The 21,592-nt window shown below is 36.6% G+C and overlaps 1 protein-coding gene and 2 long non-coding RNA genes across 3 annotated transcripts; 2 read left to right on the top strand and 1 right to left on the bottom strand.

Moving 5' to 3' along the window:
• The first annotated feature begins 6,131 nt into the window (after positions 1 to 6,131).
• On the top strand, positions 6,132 to 9,865 carry LOC112185803. The gene is made up of 3 exons (XR_002930475.2): positions 6,132 to 6,582; positions 8,190 to 8,281; positions 9,754 to 9,865. It is a non-coding gene; the product is annotated as an uncharacterized LOC112185803 (long non-coding RNA).
• Positions 9,866 to 12,349: 2,484 nt separating this feature from the next.
• On the bottom strand, positions 12,350 to 12,961 carry LOC112183661. Its single transcript, XM_024322022.1, has one exon. The coding sequence runs from the start codon at positions 12,959 to 12,961 to the stop codon at positions 12,350 to 12,352; it is 612 nt and encodes a 203-aa protein (XP_024177790.1).
• A 2,658-nt stretch (positions 12,962 to 15,619) lies between these two features.
• On the top strand, positions 15,620 to 16,355 carry LOC121051666. The gene is made up of 3 exons (XR_005806436.1): positions 15,620 to 15,709; positions 16,052 to 16,146; positions 16,307 to 16,355. It is a non-coding gene; the product is annotated as an uncharacterized LOC121051666 (long non-coding RNA).
• The last annotated feature ends 5,237 nt before the right edge of the window (positions 16,356 to 21,592 follow it).

The raw sequence follows: 21,592 nt of genomic DNA, 5'->3' as shown, positions 1-21,592 counted from the left end.
ATGAGGTGTTATCGAGATTCTCTGTAGCCCAAGAGGTTGGGCGTTATGGTTGGTTAGGGGTTGGGCCCTTTTAGCTCATGGAAATCATTTATGATGATGGACCCATAACTAGTTTAGGTTTTAGGAAGGAGAGTGAGGAGTTATTGTCCACCACCGGTCATTTCCGTGTTATGTAACTTTGGTTATTTTCAATAAAGGCTTCTTATTCTAAAAAAAAAGAAAAAAAAAAAGAAGGATATAGTGTAAGGATGTAAAAAATGTAGTTAATTTCTTATATCACCAAATTTTCTAATTCTCCTAAATATGCAATATCTAATCCAACGATCTGCTGTATTTAGTTAAGTCTTGTTAGTAGGCGATTAGTTGCCTTGCAAAAATTGTCTTAATCTTTAAAACCATGATATCAAATGATTCATAATATTTAAATTTTGCTGCCAACTGATGATAACTTTGTGTAGCTACTTACTATTTTTGTTCATACACCTTACCAAATTTGTCAATTTTTCAGATATGCAATATTTAACTCATTACTATTTTTAGGCATACACATTACCAAACTTGTCAGTTTTTTAGATATGCAACATTTAAATTAACAACCTGCCGTGACATTTCACATTATCTACAACTAATAAGGATGTAGTTTCACTAGTTCATTGTATTGAACTAGACAACCTGGTAATGGTCAATAGTTATTTCTTATTATTTTGGTGCCTATATGTTTTCAAATTCACTAATTACTAAATATGCAAAATCTAATCTAGTGACATGCTATTTTGGTTAAACCTTGTTAGTCGTGAGACATTTCACCTTATTTAAAACGACTAATAAGGATTTCTTTTCACCGGTTCATTGTATTTGAACTTGAAAAACCGGTAATGGTTCATGTAATTACTTTCTTACAATTTTTGTGTGTGTATATTTTCACTTTTGCTAATTCACTGGATAATAGATATGCAAAATCTAATCAAACGACCTGTCCTATTCCTTCTCAAACAAATGATATCTGTTTCCCTGTTGTAATTATTCTATGGTCCCGAATTATAACGTGGCAATGTCATGCGGTGGTTCAGACCAAAATATGACTCGAATAAATTAAGAGAACCAATCAAAAATAAATACACTTCATATAAATCAATAATATCAACACAGACCACTACGTGCACCATAGTTCATAACTATAATAAAGTTTCATTTCAAACGGGACCAACGGTATAAAAGGCACCCTCTGTTGATTCTAGGCTTGGGATCAGTTCTGAAAACGTTATTTTTAGCCGGAACCGGAACCGGAACCGTTTAGCTTATTCCGGTTCGGTTGCAATGTTATTTTAGTAGGAACCGCTCTGGAACTGAACCATTTTGTTCGGTTCGATTTTAATATGTTTTCGATTCCTATACATAACTACAAACTGAAACTGTTTTTACAGTTTCCCAGCTACACAAGAGTGACTAGACTATAGCACCACACATATAAACTTACTCACCTGATGAACCTCAATGTTCCATCTCCAGAAATAGTTAAATACATATTGCACATAAACATCTTTCAATGAAACAAAGATAACAATCCATCAATGACCTGATGCAGTACAATCACTACATTGCACAAAGCATTAATCCACAAATGTTGCAGTCTTGCACATAAACATCTTTCAATGAAAAAAGAACCAAACTGAAATCAATAAACCAGTTTACTCCACATTCCAACTTCCAAATTACATCCTTCTGTGATCGATAGAGATAGCTGCTTTAAAACTGAATTCCTGCATTAATAGTATAATTGGACATGAGACCAAAACATGGAACCAAAATAGAAGCATAACAGTCCCAACACATGGACCAAAGCACACGCAAAACAATCCCAAAACTTGGAACCAAAACAGAAGCAAAACAATTGTAAAACTTGGAACCAAAATAGAAGCAAACCAAAAGAGAATCAAAAACCACATTGAATGAAAGTGGCAAACATCATCAATAATCAACTGAGTACACAAATGAGTCAAAAGCTGCATAATGCTATAATCAAACCAGAAACTGCATCAAAATAGCCAAAACTGAACAACAAACTGAACAAAGCATAAACTCATAAAGCCATAAACTGAAATGAAGTTCTTACCTTAGGCAGTCACTTTGATGGTTCTTGAAGTTTTGTTGGTTGACTTAGCTGCATCAGAAGTTGTGGATGCCTGCTGGCCTTATTAGCCTTTGAAGGTATCGATGATGCAGTTGCCTCCTTCTCCTTCCTTTCCCTTTCTTCTTTATCTTGTTCTGCATAACAAATATTGGAAACAATTGGATTAGATTAGCAAGTTAGAAACTGCATCGAAAGTGACAGAAAAATAAAAAACATAAGCAACTCAAGTTATCACACCTTGTTCCACTTCTTCAAACCATTCCATTTCCTCCGGAGTAGGAACATAAGCCAAGCCGGTAATGGAATCTGATTTCAGCCAATTTTGAAGGCAAATTAATGCCTCAACTGATCTAGGGGTCAAAGAACTCCTATGAGGATCTATAATCCTCTTTCCGGTGCTAAAAGTAGATTCACTTGCCACTGTCGACACTTGGATGGCAAGAACATCTTTGGCAACAGTTTGGAGGTTAGGATATTTAGGACCATTCAGCTTCCACCATATCAAAATATTGAACTCAGTGCCTTTGGGAGGCTTCTCTATAGGGTCTAGAAGGTACCTATCTACCTCATTGTTCACCACCACAGCATCACCATCTTCAAGCTCTCTATCCCATTCCTCAAGCATATCTGCCATCTTCCCGGTAACTCTAGTTGAAGTGTATCTGCTACTGCCAGCAGTTTAGTCACCTCAGATGATCTAGTTCTTTGTGAACTCTGTGAGGGCAGCGCAACTGCATACAGATCAGTCAAGGAGACCACCAATTCTTTCAATTCCTCTTTTTCTTAATCACTAAATCCTCCATGTTCAACATCTTCTTGCACACATTTTCAAAAATAGAATCTTATACCTCGGATCCAAAACCAAGGCAACCAGCAATAGTTGGTTGATGTCTCCAAGCTTTCCAAAATATTTTTGGTACTTGACCTCATCTTCTGTGCCATCTGAAATAGGATCTTGTGTAACATCATGTTGTCCCACTGGGCGTGCCAAAAGATGTTCGCTCAAAAATTGTCTCGGCAGCGTGTCACCGAGGCCGAGGTCTTCTTTGGCTTACACGTGTCCTTCTGGAGTGGTGACGTGTCCTTTTGGAGTGGCTTACACATTGAAGAGAAAGTACCTGCATTGTGCAAAAAGGCAGATGTGATTGTGTTCATCTTTCACTCTGTCTTTCTCTTTTCCCTTTCAGATCACCCCAGATTTCAGAATGTTTCACTTGGCTCAATTGTGAAACTTGTATCATTTCATGAAATGCAGCAATTATGGAGGATATCTGTCCTTTCTACAGAACAAAGTTTTTGGTATGGCGTGGTAAGACAAATTATATGACTATACCTTTATTATTGATTCCAGCTTCATCAATGTTAAGTTGGTTTTGGTGATACTTGAGTACAAGTTATATTAATATGATTTCTTAAATAGATAGGATTAGATTGAATGTGATAAGTATCCCCTACGGCCCTGCCTGTGAGCTGAGGCTTAAAGTGGGATATGCATGGTTTAGGGTTCTTGTTCTGTTGTCTTGTTTAAACGGCCAAGTGATATGCTCATAGTCTACTGTATGATCAACTAGGATTAAATGAGCCTTGCGCATTACTCTCTACTTTATTTTGCACTGTTTTTTTTGTTATTATTCATGAATTAAAAAGCCTCCAAACAATGCTTTGTGGAAATATTCACTATCCTAATAAACTCTTAAGAATCGAATTGAACAGTTTGGCTTTAACTAAGAGAGAAAATTTCAACACGAGAGACGTAGTACTTCTCATCTACTGAGATAGATTTGAAGATTTCCTCAGCATCAGTGTTCTTCCCTTGGACAAAGCTAATCAGAATTCCTTTTCCCTCACTTAAAACATGCACTTGTAGAAAAGGCTATCCACCATCATATTTGACCAATATCAAGAGGGTTACAAGAATTTCAGCACGGTACTCGCTAGAGCTATCCTACTACTTATATTAGTTTACTTTCCAGTTTAATATTCTAAAGGCTCCAACTCATCATTACAAAACAATTTTCCCTTCCTGCATTTGCTTCTAAAGGCTTTATCATGCTGCAGAGCAATCATTCCATTAGTGGTGTCACTATGCCAAAAAGGTGATCGTACGACACACATCAGACGACAGAAGCCTAATTTTCTGTCGTCTCAATTTTTCAGACGACATAAAAATGTAATTATGTTGTCTGAATACTCACTGAAACACACTTTTTTCATTTTGAATAAGAGGGTGGCATTCAGACAACATAATAACGTTGTTAGTTCAAGATAGAAATATAACTATCATTTTCATTCATCTGAAGCCGAGAAGGTAGTCATATTCAGACAACGGTGATAAGAAAATTCTATTGTCTGAATATAAATTGTTGAAATTTTGGAATTCTCCCTCCATGCTCGTTTGACCATTTCCCTCTCAAAATGGTCAAACCCTAGTTGAGTCAAAAGACCAGTAACATTCAAACAACAGATTTAGAGAAATTGTGTTGTCTGATCAATTTTTTAATTTCGGTATTTTCTTTTTCCTTTGAAAGTCCCATGTCCTTAAGCCTGATATTTTTTTCATTTGGTCTAAAACTCTCAAGTCTCGAGTAGAGTTTCTCTTTGGGTCACCCACTCACCCCTTCTCCATCACTCTTCCGCTCTAGCTGTTTCTTTCCTACATAACTCATCACCCCATAGCTGTTTCTCCATCTATGAACGAGGAACTAGTGTAGCTTTTGGGTACTCGAATCCAAAAGCCCCAACTACATTTTTCTCTCTCTTTACTCGTTAGATCACCCGTTCGTCCAACCCTAGAATCGTAAAAAACTAGATTAGTTGCAGTAGCCATGGCCATCTCTGCCATGGACCCAAAAGCCGTGAAATCGGACTTGGTCTTCATCCTCGACTACGGCTCCCATACACCCACCTCATCACTCGCCGCATCCGATCCCTCTCCGTCTTCTCTCTCACCATCTCCTGCACCAGCCCCCTCAAGGCCATCACCGACCTCAACCCCAGTGTTGTCATCCTCTCCGGCAGTCCCCATTTCGTCCACACCGACGACTCCCCCAGCTTCCCAACCGGGTTCACCGAGTGGGTCGAGGCCCACGACTTCTTCGTCCGCATAATCTGCTATGGCTTGCAACTGATTGTGCAGAAGCTTGGCGGGGTGGTTAGGGCTGGGAAGAAGCAAGACTATGGCAAGATGGAGATTGTGGTGGAGAGCAATTCGGGGATTTTCCGGGACCAAGAGGGTTGGGGATACCCAGGGGTTCCGGGTGATGGAGCAGAGCTAGCAGGGAGTGGTGGCCGCCATTGAAAGCCTAGAAAGGAGGTTCTATAGGCTGCAGTACCACCCTGAGGTATTATTTCAATGGACTTGTTATCATGTGCTTTCAACATTTTTGTTATGTATGTTGCCGAATTGGACTTTGATGAAACCGCAATGTTTGTTATGACTTTCATATCTAGTAAATATGAATGGTTTTTGGTTCCTTCTGACTTCCCACAGAAAAAGTCATGTAGTAGAAGTCTCTGTTTCTATTTCAAAGTGTGTCACCTTCTGTGTGTTATAATGTGATGGAAAGGAATGTTAGCAGTTGCTTTAATGTTGACTGTTTTTTTTTTTTTTTTTTAAGTTTTCCTTGATTGAAAATTTCAATTGTTATTAGCAATTATAACTGCTTCAGTGAATGAGATTCGTAAATAGGGAATGGGAAAGAATGGGTTTTGGGAAGAGAAATGGGTCAGGGGGAGTATTTTTCTCTCATTCCTTTCGTTATTTGCAGATAATCTCAAAAAATGATAGTTTTTTAATTGCCAGAATGTGTGTCAACTCCTATAATGTATGTTCTTCCTCTGAGTTGGGATTTCAGACTTGATAAACCTAAAGACCTGTAAGTTGAGGAACTCATTACACTATTATCTTAAATTGAGTGAGTGATACTTATCCCATCTAGATTAGATTGATAGGAGAAGGTGGATTCCTCCTGTAATCTGCAATGAAGTGTACACCCTCTCTCTAGTCGAGTTTCCTACCAAAAGAAGTTTGCTGAGCTTGTTGTTAAACTTTCTTTCACAAGTTACCCCAGACACTGCGTTGTAGATTCAATGCCATGCATCATTGTTAAACTTCTTTTATATATCCCTTTCAATTGTACTTGCTACCTGGTTTGACTATTACATTTTACTTGGAGATTATTTGTTATTATTTTGGAATAGCCTATTCTTGAGCTTGTATCTCCAGACTTGCTATGATTGTGTTTGTTTCCTTTTCCTTTAGAAGAACCGGCCATGTTTCACATTTCTATCAACTTGATTGTAAAACTGCAAGTATGCTGCATTATCAAAAGAAGAGTGGGAAGAACAATTCGCAAGTATAAACTGCAAGTATGCTGCATTACTTGGAGATTATAGTTTTATTCTGAAGCATAAACAACGCAGGTTGTTAAAGTGAAATCAGCCATCTCAAGGTCTGGTTCATTCTCTATTATATATATATCGATCTTATTTGCTTTACCGGAAAAGAAAAAAAACATTTGGGGACAAGCTGTGATTAATTAGTGATCTTTTTGATTGGCTTTTATATATTGTTTATAATCAACATGCATTTATGCAGAGTGGATTTAGATTATGGCAGCACTCACAGTTCTTATTTTAGTATCCGTTTGATAATCTCAAACCATTTTATGGCTCCACTTTTTCTAATTTTTGGTTGTACACAATGAGACATGGTAGTTAATTAACTGTTATAATTGTCTGTTGGATCATTGTATGGAATTGATCAAAGGTCTTTTGCTGTTATTAGCTGAGTTGATTGAATGAGTTGCGAGAAAAAGATTGGTAGAATAAGATTAGTGTTTCTGTCTTAGTTCGATGAGATCAAGTTAGATATTTTCTGCTAAAAAGACAATTCTTTTTGTTTTTCTTTTTAAATAGATAGGGTGTTGTGTTTAGATTCATCAAATGTAGGTTCTTTTGGGTAAGTAAAACTCCTTTGCTGACAAAGTCAGATATCACCAGATATTTGAGGGATTGTGAATATGAAACAAACTTAGTCCTCTGCTGCATCTTCTTCTGCTTTACCAAGCCTTTTCTCTACTCTTTTCCCAGCTTTCCATCACCTGGGTATGTACCTTCCACTATAAATAATTGCTTCACAGGCAGCTGGACCTTTATTTCAAAATTTCATTTCTATTTGAACATTATGTCCACATTAAGAAAGGGGGAGTTCTAAGAGAGAAAATATTGATTACTGTTATGCTTCATTGATATGATTGCCCTCTTATTTGTGGTTTCTGCTTCAGACCGGTTTTCCTTATACTTTCAACTGAATTCATAGACTCTTTTTTTGCATGTTCATGATCTTCATAGCTATAGTTTGTGTTCGATATGAATTATATGATAGATTTCTATTCTTAAAAGCTGTATGCTTAATTTTTCTCTTTGTCAATTGCATCATTTATTCTTCTTTGTATGATATCCTTATTTCTACTTTTTATTGTATTGCAGTCTGTTAGCAAGAAGAAATAGGTGAGATTTCATGTTTGTGTGACTCAACTTAAAATATAGTTTTACGATGGGTATTCTAAGTGTCTTAACTCTTTTCTTATTTAATTCAACATTATACTTATCAAATATAATACAAGAAAATGAAGTATTTCTCACATACAAATAATATGGCATCCAGAAAGAAAATATCTCAAGAAGATTAAATGCAAATAGATTAGCTTATTGAAAATAGGTGCTTCCTCGGTTCATACACAGTAGATCATACATAGAATAATTCATATTCCATTGTTTGCTTTTTTTTTTTTAAACATATTCCAGTTTATTGCTTTTATAATTCATGTTTTGTCGTCTTTCATCGGTTATGGATTTATGTTTTGTGCTCTCTGCTACTTTGTGTGTGTGTGTTTTTTTTTTTACTGGAGAACAGTTTTTCGGTGTATGTTTTAGTAGTGGAGTTGAGTTTTGATGGCTTTGTATGGCTTTTCGATTGCTGGTTGGTTTCTGATATGAAATCACTACTCACTGAATCAGTAAATGATAGTTTTTTTTTTTTTTTTTGGTGATTTAGGTGTCAAGTGCTGGGTATGGTCACAATCTGAACTGTTCAAAGGTGCAATCATCCATCTTTGGGGCTTCTATCTCAACCTGGTCGTCTTTACAGTTGAGTAATCAGCTCTCATTTTTTATTTATTTTTTATTTAGTTTGTTTGGGAATTCCAGGCTATGTTCTCCTTCCTTAATTTCGTTATCTTGCATACCGACTCCTTTGAACATCTAAAGCGTTGCTCTTCATTGAAATGAGTTTCCTATTTTCTGTCCTGAGCTTTGTTTTTGTGTGTCTATATAATTTAGGATGTTGATCGATATGGGCTTCACTGCTAGCATCATTGTTCATTAGTGGATTGCTCTGTTTCAAATTTAGTGTGGTTGTGAATATGAGATTTATATGAAATTAGATTAACAGCCAAATCAGAACTCCATAACGTTACCAAGAAAACACTAAATTTTAATTTCTAGCATCTATTTATGCATGTCGACAAATTTATAAGAAAGCACATGTCGACCTTCTTAGTGCGGATCCCGAAAACTTTTAAGGTCTCTCTCCTCATGGATTGAAATTTTCTTCCAAGAGTTTTTTATGGGTTTAATTTCTGAATTAGAGTTCCAATTTCACTTGTGTTTAATTTCTGAATAGTTGATGGTAAAACTCTTTCATTATCTTTTATAGCTTTATCTGTAAAAATTTGCTGATCGAACAAAACCCACATCGTTTCTCTGGTCATTTCTCAATTCTTCTATGACTACTTTCACATATCCTGTGAATATCTTATCAAGTCTTCCAAAAGCATCAGCATTATTCGAAAGGGAAGGTATGGTGCTTGGACCCCAAATAGACTGAACAGTTTATTTGATTGGAAATTAATCTGTCTTTGTTTTCTTGATTTGAAATCTTATTTGTTTTTCAGTTGAGCTAATAGAAGTTTTGTTTTGTTTTGTTTTTGGGTTCTTCATTTCATGTAAAGTTTATGGTACCTTGAATTCTAATTATATTGATTGGAGATGCCTTATTTAATTTCAGATTATTCTGTTAATCACTTGATGCTTCTTTCTTCATATGTATTGAGTAGCTTCTGGTCCAAAATCAAGTATTTACAGTCCCACATATTAGAATATAAAACATAATTTACACAGAGCTTGGTATGGTATGAAATTTTGGCACATCAGGTTATCAAAGTATGGTTATGATGTTAATTTGCTTCTGTATATGTGTATATATATATATATATATATATGCGACTGCTCTCTTTGACATAAGTTGACAAGTTTTGATAGAGGCTGTGCAAAATGTAACTGTATTGTCATGTCTTTTGAGCCCAATGGCCTTGATTATGGCTCAAATTCAAGGTACAGAAAACACATTGAGAGCTGATAGACGATATTGGGTCTTAGTGCTCAAAACATTTGTTCTTCATTTGCGTATGTAAATATCTGGTTAGATTTCTCTGTCATGGAACAATAGTTGCTGGAATGTTTGGTTCTCATTCAAAAATGCATCAAGCATGCCCATGTTTTGTTCCTTTGATGATATCATTAGCCTAATAATTGTTTGGGTTTTGCTTTATACCTTGTAGTTTCAGCATATGCAGTGAAAAATTCTATGCAAACTCTGAAGGCAAGTGATTGGCATCTTGAAGGAGCTAGGAGCATTTAATATATTCTACAGCAAAGCCACGGGAGGAGAAGAAAAAACAAAACAAATGTCCAAGCTCTAGAGTACATTGTAAATTATTTTGCTAGTTAGCTTCAATAGTTAGGTCTCATGGAACATTAATGACTATTGTAGATGTATTTTGATGGCTGTAATGGCATTGGAGTTTTCAGAATGAATGCGAACACAAAGAATGGCAAGAGCAAACTTATATGTGTCATCTGAAATACAAGGCAACAACAAACTTGAAAAACAATATGTTGTTGGAACAGCTGAGAAACAATAGAATAGAATAGAATCACAAATAACTATCCTCTGATATTGATTAAGACAACATAAAATTGTCGCTCAAATGTACATAGAACCACAAATAAGTATCCTCTTATATTGGTTAAGACAACAGATAGTTGTCGCTCAAAGGTACATAGAACCATAAATAACTATCCTCCTATATTGATTAAGACAAAGAAAAATGTAATCTGAACTAAAAAACCACGACAAATATTTGTTATATGTAATAGACATAGACAACATAATAGTTGGATTATTTGTTGTTTTATACACATTCAGACAACATAAAAACGAATTATAAATGTAGCTACAACAACAAATAACTGATGTTTCTTATATTTTCAGACTGCAGTTATATGTAATTGAAACATACTTAAGACCACAATTATTTGTAGTTTATAACCATTACAGACAACAAATAAGTTCTCAGCACCTAATACTTTAGTTCATTCATACCACTGAAAGATCATGAATACTGTCTTTGAAATTACTATTAAACAATAGAAGATAAAGACTGTTGATGTCTGTTTATATATAAGGTAACACATTTCTGTCGTCTGAAATCTTCATAACACACACCTTTACATGCGAGGAATCAATCAGACAACAGAAGACCAAAAACATGTCTGTCGTCTGAGTGCAATCAGACGACAGAGTTTAATTATCTGTCTTCTGATTGCACAAGAGACGGCAGCGCCTCAGACGACAGATAAACTCTGTCGTCTGATTAACTTTTTGGCATAGTGTGTTCTGAAAGTTATTTTAATTTTTGCATCAAGTTATCAATATGTTCTTCTATAGGAAAATTGAATGGGATGAGAAGTCAAAAACAAATATGTTCTTACAGTCATGAAGGATGCACTTTAAATTGCAAGGGAATGAAACATTTGTTACAATATAAGAACAACAACCCTGATAATAACTTCTGCGAGTAAAATCCAATTGTTAATTGTCTTTTGCTCTCTAATTTGAGTTAATAGGGTTTTATATTTTTTGCTCGTTTTCCTCTACTCTCCATATAAATTAACTTCTACTCGATAAGGACCGCTTCATGGCTGCAAATATGATGCCTTGAATTTGTCTTAGTTCAAGCTTCAGTTCTCACCCACTAAACCTCATTTTTTTAATTATTCTTTTTCTTCTTTTATCTTTTCAAAAGCTTGATCATAAACACCAGCATGATGAGATTCGACATGACTGTCCTACAAGCTTGTATGCATATTTGTTTCTTTTATTTTTTTCCAAACTGTTGCAACAACATACAGAGATTATACAAAACGACTAATTCCAAAAGCCAACACACTTTGTTAAGTAACAGAAAGATCTCTACATTTGTCTCTACTTCTCTAGTTACCAATCTAAGTTGGTATGATATGGGGGGAAGTCTAACATAAAGGTATTAAGCCATAATAGAAGTTTTAGTTCCTCTACTTCCTTCACTAATAAGGCAAATGAGGCCGTTGCAGAAGATGTATGAAGTTGCTAACTGGCATGGCTTGCCTTTTCTCTTTCATCTGCAGGTGCAAAGTCTCAAGGCACCAAGCAGCTTAGACTTATGGAGTGCAGGATGTGCTCATCAATCAGAGAATTCTCAACATGTTCCAACTTTCATGTTCAGGCTTTCAGCCATTGGCTACCTTTCATTATAGTACGCAAAACATAGATACACCTATCATTCTACATAAAATCATACGATATCTGGGCAACCAACTCCAATGACCCGTAAGTACACTCTCAGGAAATCCTTGGAACTTTTATTTCTCGAAAGAATTCAGTTCAACAATTAATATTTGGAAGACGAAACTGAAAAGCATTTCTAGACTTTGTGGACTTCGATAAAAAGAAGTACTAGTCCTCCCATATATTATCCCTCCTTCGATACCGTACAGTTTCTTTTAGATTCATTTTTTCATTATATTCTGTGTCGTGGATGCAAAATGGAAAAGGCAAGGTGGAGTCAGAACATACCAAGATCAGACCACAAATAGAACAGATTCATATATATAACCAAAAACACCAAATTATCATCAAAGAAGAACTTTATATTTCATTAGTCACAAGTTAAGTTACATAAGGAAAGAGATGAACAAAAACAAATGTATATCTTTGTTTCCTTCGTTTCTTTTTCTTGAAATCAACAACAAATCTTGATCTTTCCGTATATTCTTTAATTACTAGCTATGTGGGAACTGGGAAGATTGAAGCCACCTCCAAGATTGATCAATGATTCAAAAGACGTTAGTAGCTTGAAGAGTCGTTCTTGGCTTTTTGATGAGACCAGAACACTGGGCAGTTCTCTTCATCTTCACAGCTTCAAGATTTTTCACCTCCAAACAATTCAGATACTCTTTCCTCACTTTCTTCATCAGTTTGCTCCCTGCGTTGGATCCACTTCTTTTATTGCTTGAAGAAGAAGGTGGAACCTTATCCAAAACCCTAACTTGCCGGCTTCGTTTCCGGGCGCTTTCTTTCTGATACAGATTCTTCAACCTTTCACCCGCTTCTTTCTCAGCCTCTTCCATTCTCTTCAACTTGGCGTGGTACAATTCCGACCATTTGAAACTCACTTTCTTGATCTTCATCTTCTCGATCACCTCATCTGTGGCTTTAACACCGAAATCTCTCTCGAAGAACTTCTTCCACAGCTTATCGGTGATGGGACTCAGATCTTTACCTTTGGTGCTCTTCTCGATGTGAACCAACTGGTCTTTGGAGCAGTGTGGTAAGACCTGCTCCAGAAACTTGAAGTGGAGGGACCCAACATCCCCAAGATCGTCTCGATTGTCTATTGCAATGGAGACCCAACGCTCATCAAGACATATCAACTTTACCTCTTCCATTGTGATGATTGTTTTGCGAGTGAAGTGAGTGAGGGCTCTGGTTTCTTTTTGTCTTATTTATACGAAAATGAGGTCGGCTTGGTTTCCTTTTCCTTAAGGGATAAGGATAATTAAGGAGTAGTGATCAAGTAACTATCCTTTTCCTTATACCGAATGGCTTCTGCCAAGTAAATAGATTTGCTGTAAAGAGACCTAGATATTAGGTAGCTAGGGTTAAGAAAAATAAGTACAGCTCCCAAAAAATGGTATAGACTATCAATAACTCTGCTCCCATAAAGAGATAACTGGTATAGAGTAGAATGGGGATTTAGATCCGCTAAAGTTAGATTTCTTGTATTTACATAAATTTCATAAAATCTTACTCCTCCTTTTAATCTAATGGGTTTTATTGTGCCACATAAGCTAACATTCATTTCTACACTATTTTTTCTCAATTGAATGTTAACGTCGTTAAGATGTCACTACACCAAAAACGTTAACACACAACACTTTTGCACAACGGAAAAAAAAAAGTGTTGTGTGATGAAGAAAAGTTAATCACACAACATGTTTAGTAAACTTACGTTGTATAAGGTGGTTAAATTCTGAAGTTTTTGTTTAGAAAGTCATTGCACAGGTTACAAGAATAATCTGTTGTGTGAATCAAAAAAAAAATTTGCGGCAGATTTCCCTCCTAGATGGACTCAAAATTTGGCTCCAAATTGTATAACAGTTTAGTTATTTGTGTTGTAAGTATACTTGCAAATCATCATACAATGGTTTTTATGTGCCGTTGTGCAAGTAAGTAGCAGAATTTGGAGAAGTCTCCAAATGACATTCATTCCCCTCAAAACAAGCAAATTTGGCTTCAATGGTTTGTCATGCTTGCAACTTCCTACAACATAATGAACTATTTCTGTTGTGTGAATCAGAAATGCCTAACGTGAGCGCCAAAACTGGCATTTTAATTGCACAAGCGGAAATTTTCATCTTTTGTTCCCTCAGCTATGTAGCAATTCAGACAACGTAAATGTATCATATGTTGTTGAGTAACTTAAAAAAAAAAAAAAAAAAGCTATTGCTTAATGCCTTAGACAATTGAGGGCACATTTAAACAAAGTTGCTTGGCTATTTTCATAACCTCTCGATCTCTTCTCTCAGGACGCCCAACACTCACAGCTCTCCATCTCTCTCGCGAAATCTATGTCCCTCATCGTTGAACTCTCACGTTCTACTCTCTCTCTCTCTCTCTCTCTCTCTCTCTTTTCAGATTGCTCCTCTCCCTATCTCACTCTGAGTGTTCTCTCGCTCACTTCTTCATCCAACTCTCTTCTTTACCCAGAAATCATAGTCTTCCTCTCTCTTTCATTCTGAAATCCCAAATAGGGAAACCTCAATCTTAGATTCCCCGAAATCAACCAAATCTCTATTGGTCGAACCCTCAATCTAAAACCCAAATTTCATTGACCTAATCTCGTCTCCACAATTAGCCGGATTTCACAACACAACCATGGGCCAGGAACTTGATGAAGAACAAGCAGCGCCGCTGGTCATCCTCCGATGGCAAGATTTGGGCGAGTGCCAGAAAAACGAGCTGATTATTAAGGCTCCCGAAAAGGCGAGAACGGGGGGTGGAAGATGGTTTGCAGAAGATTGCTCAAGAACAACGGTGAATCTAGGGTTTTGTAGAAGAATACCCGATATCCATTGCTAGTTCCAGGTGAACTCTCTGCGAGATTGCACAATTTCAAGAACTCCCACTGCTTATTTGGGTATGATTCTTTTTCATGTTCTTCCTAGCGATAATTGGCAATTTTTGTTCTTTTTCAATTTCATCAAATCTCTTGGTTTGATAAGCCTTAGTAATCTAATTTCTGTTTATGAATCTCATCGATATAGATCTATTTTTCTACACTTGGTGGAAACAAAAAGGTTAAGAATTTAAGTAGAATATACAGCAAGGCTTCTTGACAAATAACAATGGCAACTTTGTTGTTCAAGATGCATGTGATGTAATATGGCAGAGTTTTTAACTGATGCATGTGATGTAATATGGCAGTTCCAATACATTGAATATTGGAACTGGGTTAACGAGATGATTACTTTGTGGCAATTTGATCTTTGATTGTTGACAAGAAAAAGGTGATTACTTTGTGGAAGTTGATGTGTGTGTGAAAATGGGGAGGTAAGTTATTCTGTTACTTAGGTTGGACTTGCAAGGATAGGTGTTTATTATATGTCAGAATGGTCACTCAATTCAGCAATTTTTTACATGCCAATGAGCAGAATTAAAAAGTTTCTTTGGCTTCTGTAGAAAACAAGGAAGGGTAGGAGACTGGGAAATGGAGGATTTCAAACATTTTTACCTAAACACTTGGTGATTTAATTCTGCTCCGCTGTTCAAGCCATTCTTTTGCATATATCAACAGAGGGAAAAGGGTTTTTCTTAATGTTATTTGATTTGAATTTTTTTTTTTGAATTATAAAACACAATTATGACATGATTACTGTCATGTCAAAAGGGTGAACTCATTGTTAAGGTGGTTGAATTTCCATAGAGACAGCTCTACAATACTCAATATGTAGACCCATAATATTATTTTCGTTTTGGTGCAGAACGTCTTCAGTTTTGCTTTTGGGCCTAGAGTTAATTCAATTAAAATGATATCTTCTTCTGTTTTAGAATGTTTCATAATAATCACTTTGATTTGTGTTTTGTCTAGAATCTCTTCTTTCTTGCTTCTGGGGCCTTCTTATTTGCTGATCTCGGTGAGTTGTTTGTGTTTTATTTTCTATTGAGAATGGTATTTTTTGTTTGATTATGCTAAATTCAGGTCTAATCAATTATTTTTTATATTTGTTTCTGGTTTTGCTATTCTTCTCTTTCTACTGCTGTTGCTGCTATCCGATTTGTTGTTCCCATGCATAAATTGGCTCTTCCTTGCCTATTTCGGCGAGTTGCTTTTTATGTTGTCTGTTTTTTTTCCTTGGTCTTCATATTTTGGTTTGAATCCTTTTGAGTTTGCTTATTTGCATAAGGAGTTTGTGTTATATGCATATGGTGCATATTTGAGCCGAGAATAAATTAGTCAGTTGATGCATATGGTGCAGAAATCTCAAACTGCAGAATGTCTATTTGAAATTGCAGAATGGTTGAATCATTCATAGCAAAGTCATTGAAAAGCTATATATTTCTTGGTCTAAAGGTAGCTAGATGTCTATAAATAAGTTACTGGAAAAAACAATATTGGAATTTCTTTGCTTCCTGATGCTGTCATTTTATTATGTTCATAATGTTTTTCATTTCTCATCTTTTTTTGTTAAGAAATTCTAATTACCTATGTGATTTGTTTTATGACTTTGCAGCATTGTTCTTTTACATGGAACTCCAGGGACTAGAAAAACCGCTTTATGTAAGCATTAGCTCAAAAACTATCCATCTGATTAACTCCAGGTTCGTGGATGTATCACTTTTCTCTCCATTAAGTCATGTGTTTGTATATTTGTAGAATGCCCGACTCATGGTTTTATGATTTACAGATACCTACAGTCCCAATTGCTTCAAATTAATGCACATTCTCTATTCAGCAAATGATACTCTGAAAATGGCAAGCTGGTATGTAGTCGACACTATCACTGAATATGACTGCTCTTTGTAAACTAAAGTTGGATTTGGACCACGTGCTCTTTGTAAACTAATCTGCTAGTGATCTGATAGTTGTTTTGATTGGTGAAATTACTGATTTGCTTGATCGAGTTTGGAACCTTCAGATTCTATTCAGGTACCATGCTCTCCCTTTTCCTTTTGCAGGCTATTTTCTAAGCTTTTTCATCAGATGTAATACAAAAGATCAAAATTAACATTTTGCATTTAGTTGAGGGTCAAGTTCATATATTCAAGCTTTCCTAATTCCCTTCAACCATGGCATGTGCCCACAAGCCCTTGACTTGGAGTTACAGGACAGTAGTAAACTAGTAATGGTAGGTATCATAATGAACATAAAGTAGAGGAGTAGTAATGAGCTAGATCCCTAAGGATTCATAGAGTCCTTCCAAACTGTACCATTGAAATAAGATGAGACAAAAGAACAAATAGCACTATCAAAACTGAGATTTGAGGATGGCATTGTCAAGCTATAATTCATGTTATTTCTTATCCTTCATTTGGTTTGGAAGACCTCCATCAATACTATGTTGTCCCTCACCTTGGTTACATTCACCAAATTGTATAAAGTGGTGAATGAGGCCGACAGATGTATGAGTTTAATTTTTGTTGCTAGAATGAGGCAAGATTAATTAGACTACAGAATACCATTTTGATTAAAGAAGCAACTGAATGTGCAGATGGACAGAAAATATGTAATAATGTCATTGTATAAGTTTCATTCTTTAGAGTATTTGGCCATTTAGCTTTCTTTCTTATTTTGTTCAGGAAATTACTAAGGCCCTTTATGCAGTTATCTTGCTTCGCTTTTTTTTTTTTTTCTCTCCCTACTTGACCAGCTTGACTTACTAAACCTAATGCTGACTATAATACTAAACAATATCCGTTTCACCGGACTGAGATTATAGATGAATAGAGGAGAAGAGAGATGCAGGTATTACCTATGGATTACTGATGTAGAGATTAGTTATCAGCTTTATCTGATTCGGAGAATTTCTGGTGGTAGTATATATCAATTAGTTATCAGCTTTACGAATCATATCGAATCTCATCGATATACTCATGCATTTCACTTTTGTTTCATACATAAATGATCACTATATCGATTTGAAGTTTGTAAGTAACATTGGTTGGTATATATTAGCATGTATCAATCAAATCATATTAAGAGTGTAGCAAATGACTAATATACAACTCAGAGATGTATATGACTTCTATTTGGACAACTTGACTTGCAACTTTCAATATTTAAATCATAAGCATAACAATTTGATATATGCACTTTTGGATGGCATGCAAAAGGTTGTGTTCAGATGGATAGAGAGTAATTTCAACTTTCTGAAGCTTATTTGTTTGTATATAGGTTCTGGACTGGCTTTTTTGGCTGAGGTGTCTTTGGTTGGACATTTGGACAGAAATTGCAAACCACTCACTTCAACTTTAAAGGTTTGACACCATGGCTGCATAGATTAAGTTCCTGGAATAGTGGGAAGACAAGAGTTTGTATCAATATGTTGGCTATTGAAACCAAGTTCCTGCACAAACTCTATATGTGGCATGTTTTACGTAGTTATAAGCTTTTGGGAAATGCTTTTAACATATTAAGAGATATATGGAATAGGTTTGATTACTCATTTGAGCATTTGCAATGTGTTTTTTTCCAATTGATCAACGATCTAGACGTACCATTATTTACGTAATAATGGAGCATTAATTTTGCCTAATTCTGATCACACAATGATCAGGTAACAAAAATGGGACAAAAATACATTGTAATCAATCATATCACACATCGGTTTTTAATGAATCAATGTCTTCTGATTTACACTCAGACAACAGAATTAATTGAACTCTGTTGTCCTATAAGTTAATCACACAACAGAAGCAATTGAACCCTGTTGTCCTAAAGTTAATCACACAACAGATATAGTCTAAGAACTGAAGTTTGAAGAGTAATCAGACAACAGACAAATAAAAAAATGTTGTCTGACATGCTTAACATACAACGGTTGCAAACTGGCACTGTTGTCTGAAGACGCCCCTCAACTGCTGCGCAGCTGCTCTGGGCATCTACCGAGCCATTTGCCGAGCTATCACACAACGGTTATAACACATACCTGTTGTCTGTGTTTTTATCACACAACTGTGTTCCACCGTTGTCTGATTTTTCATCAGACAACGGCTCACTCTACAACGGTGGGTCTTCAAATCACACAACGGTTTTCTGCCGTTGTCTGATAACAAAATTGGTATAGTGGGTGGTAAAAGAAAAAAAAAAAGGGAAATGATCATTCACCCAATTTCAGCTTAAAAATTGCCCACTTGCTCCACTAACAGTTTTTTAACCCCATTTACCCAAACACTCTAAGGGATTATTTCCCTAATACCCAATTAATTCTTTTTTATTCTTTTATTTATTTTTGGGACTTTTTGCCCTCTCCTTCTTTCTCACTTAGAGAGAAAAGTCATCCTCCACCTTGCTATGCTCTGGTGACCAGTGGCCGGCCGCAGACTCCGGCGACCGATGACCTGAATCCGGCGACCTGAATCCCGAATCCGACTACCGGACTGGTGACCGGATTCCCGCGTCTGATTTTATTACTCCCCAATAATACCCAGTAATCATATTATTGCCCCCATAAACTTGTTACCGGGGATCAATAATTAGTGAAAAATGAAGATGTTTTGAAATTTGAAAGATTTCGGAGGTTTATCTAAATATAATTTTATTATTGCCCCCCAATAATCTTATTATTGCCCTAATAAACATTTTATTACCCCTCAGTAATCTTATTATTGCCCTACAATACTCATATTATTGCCCCAATAATCATATTATTGCCCTCAAGTGAACCAAAATGAATACACTACTGTTCGCTCAAAAATTGTCTCGGCCGCGTTTCACTGGGCCGAGGTCTTCTTTGGCTTACACGTCCTTCTGGAGTGGTGACGTGTGCGCGGGCGTGCCAACTTGCGGCCGGTAGGCCAAGCGAGGTTTTGTCTAGATTGTAGATCTTGCGCCGATCTGACTTCTGATCAGTTGATTGTGGCTAAGGAAGGATCGATCTTGGTCGAAGGGTTCTCTCTGCCTTGAATGCAAGGACTTTAGCATGAATCGGCCTTATCTAGCCGCAGTGCTGTGTAATGTAAAGTAAATAACGTAAAGTAAACACAGAAAATAAAGTGCAAGTAAAGACAAAGTAAAGTGCAGGAATGTAAAGTGCAGCAAATAAAGTGCAGGAAGATAAACTGCTTGAATGTAAAGAGCAACAAAGTAAAGTGCAGGAAAGATAAATACCAGTAAAGAAAGCGATAAGATAAACACATAAAGATTGATAAGTGTTGCTGAAATGTTGAAATGTATTGAGATGAAATTTGTGTAATCGCGTAGAGTGTTTGGTTGAGACCTCTAACAATGAATCCTATGGTCCTTTTTATAGTGAAGCTAAACTATTGAATGAAGGAAAAAGAAACAATTTCAGCCTTCACAGTTAAGACCGCATGGATTACAAATAGAACAGTATTCATGTTTGTGATATCGTTATCAATGATTGATTCTATCATGACCAATCAATCAGGTCTTGTAACTGATGATTGGCAATAACACCTCCTAATGCTCATTCAAGTTAATTGCCCCAAACTTCGGTAACGTTTCTCCTGACAATCAACCTCTTTGATGTGTCGCGGCTAATTAGCCGCGGTCATTCATTACTTGTGGGTCTGCTGTCACTCATTAAACTTTGTGATTTACTTGATTTCTTCCGATTTAATAATGGCTTTCTGCACACGTTATTTTTAGTCATCAATTTGACTTTATGCTTAGACAATCAATAGTCGACTCACTTGGGGGGGCTACATCTCATGAATTCAATGAATAATCGTAGCCGGCAAAGGACCATATTAGCTGGTATCACGAGTACCACGGTTGTTGAAGAGCCGCACTTGAACGGACGCGTTAATAAAGGTCCATGGTTAACTAATTGTATACTGGGCATATAGAATGTATAACTTATAATACTCAACTCTTTGGTGGTACCGGCGAGTTGGTATCACGAGTACCACGGTTGTTGAAGAGCCGCACTTGAACAGACGCGGTTAATAAAGGTCCATGATTATAAATTCAACCTGAATTAGTTGAATTTTCCATGGCACACAAGGGAACTAGTTTGCTGATGAGTTCATCGCAGTCTATGTCCATGTTCGCTAGTTTTCTTCCAACTCAAATCATTATCTCCTTTTCCCAGCTCCGCGGCGTACTTAAGTTCTCGTTGGCAAATGTGTTCTTCCATCTTCAAAAGAAGCTTCCTCTCTTATGGAGTTACCCCATATGTACTGATAACCGAGTACATTCTGTGGTACTCCTTTAGATACTTGAGATCTGCTGGGATACTGGTAAATCCACAGTGTCAGCTACCAACTCCACACCATCTATTTGTGCCTAATACAAAATCTTCAAACCTGCACTTGATGTACGTTGCACCATTAGAGGCTCAAGACCTGGGTTTTCTGTTAACGCTTTCAGAGTATCTAGTTCTTCCCACGTCGGCCCGTACAAAGCTAAAGCCGAATGTGTCTTGTGGTACTCCTTCATGGTAGTCTAACCCGTTGTGGAAAAAGGAGGTAGCTTGTTTCTCAGGATTTCAACTTTCAACTTCCCAACTTGAGAGTTCTCCGTGACTCCAAGGGGTACCTTGTCAGATGCAGTTGCTGGAGCTATCTCGGTAGCAGGAGCATAATGGGCTCCTTTCTTCTCATCCTCTGCAAGTGGCCCTGGGGTTTTTGTTGACATAGAGTGGATCCTGAATTAAATCTCCTTGTTGGATGACGACTACCATGCAGCTTTTGTGATTTTCTCTCCCCAGCATCCATGAAAACTTTGTATGTGCCTTTGTACTCAAGTTTCTTTTGTACCTCTTGATCTTTTCTTGCCAACGCCAACCTTCTGGCCATGGCAAGTTCTCATTGCTGCGGGCGTTTTTTGGGTTTTG

Source organism: Rosa chinensis, chromosome 2 (assembly GCF_002994745.2).
Source record: "Rosa chinensis cultivar Old Blush chromosome 2, RchiOBHm-V2, whole genome shotgun sequence".
Classification (NCBI taxonomy): domain Eukaryota; kingdom Viridiplantae; phylum Streptophyta; class Magnoliopsida; order Rosales; family Rosaceae; genus Rosa; species Rosa chinensis.
This window is presented reverse-complemented; position numbering and strand designations above follow the sequence as displayed.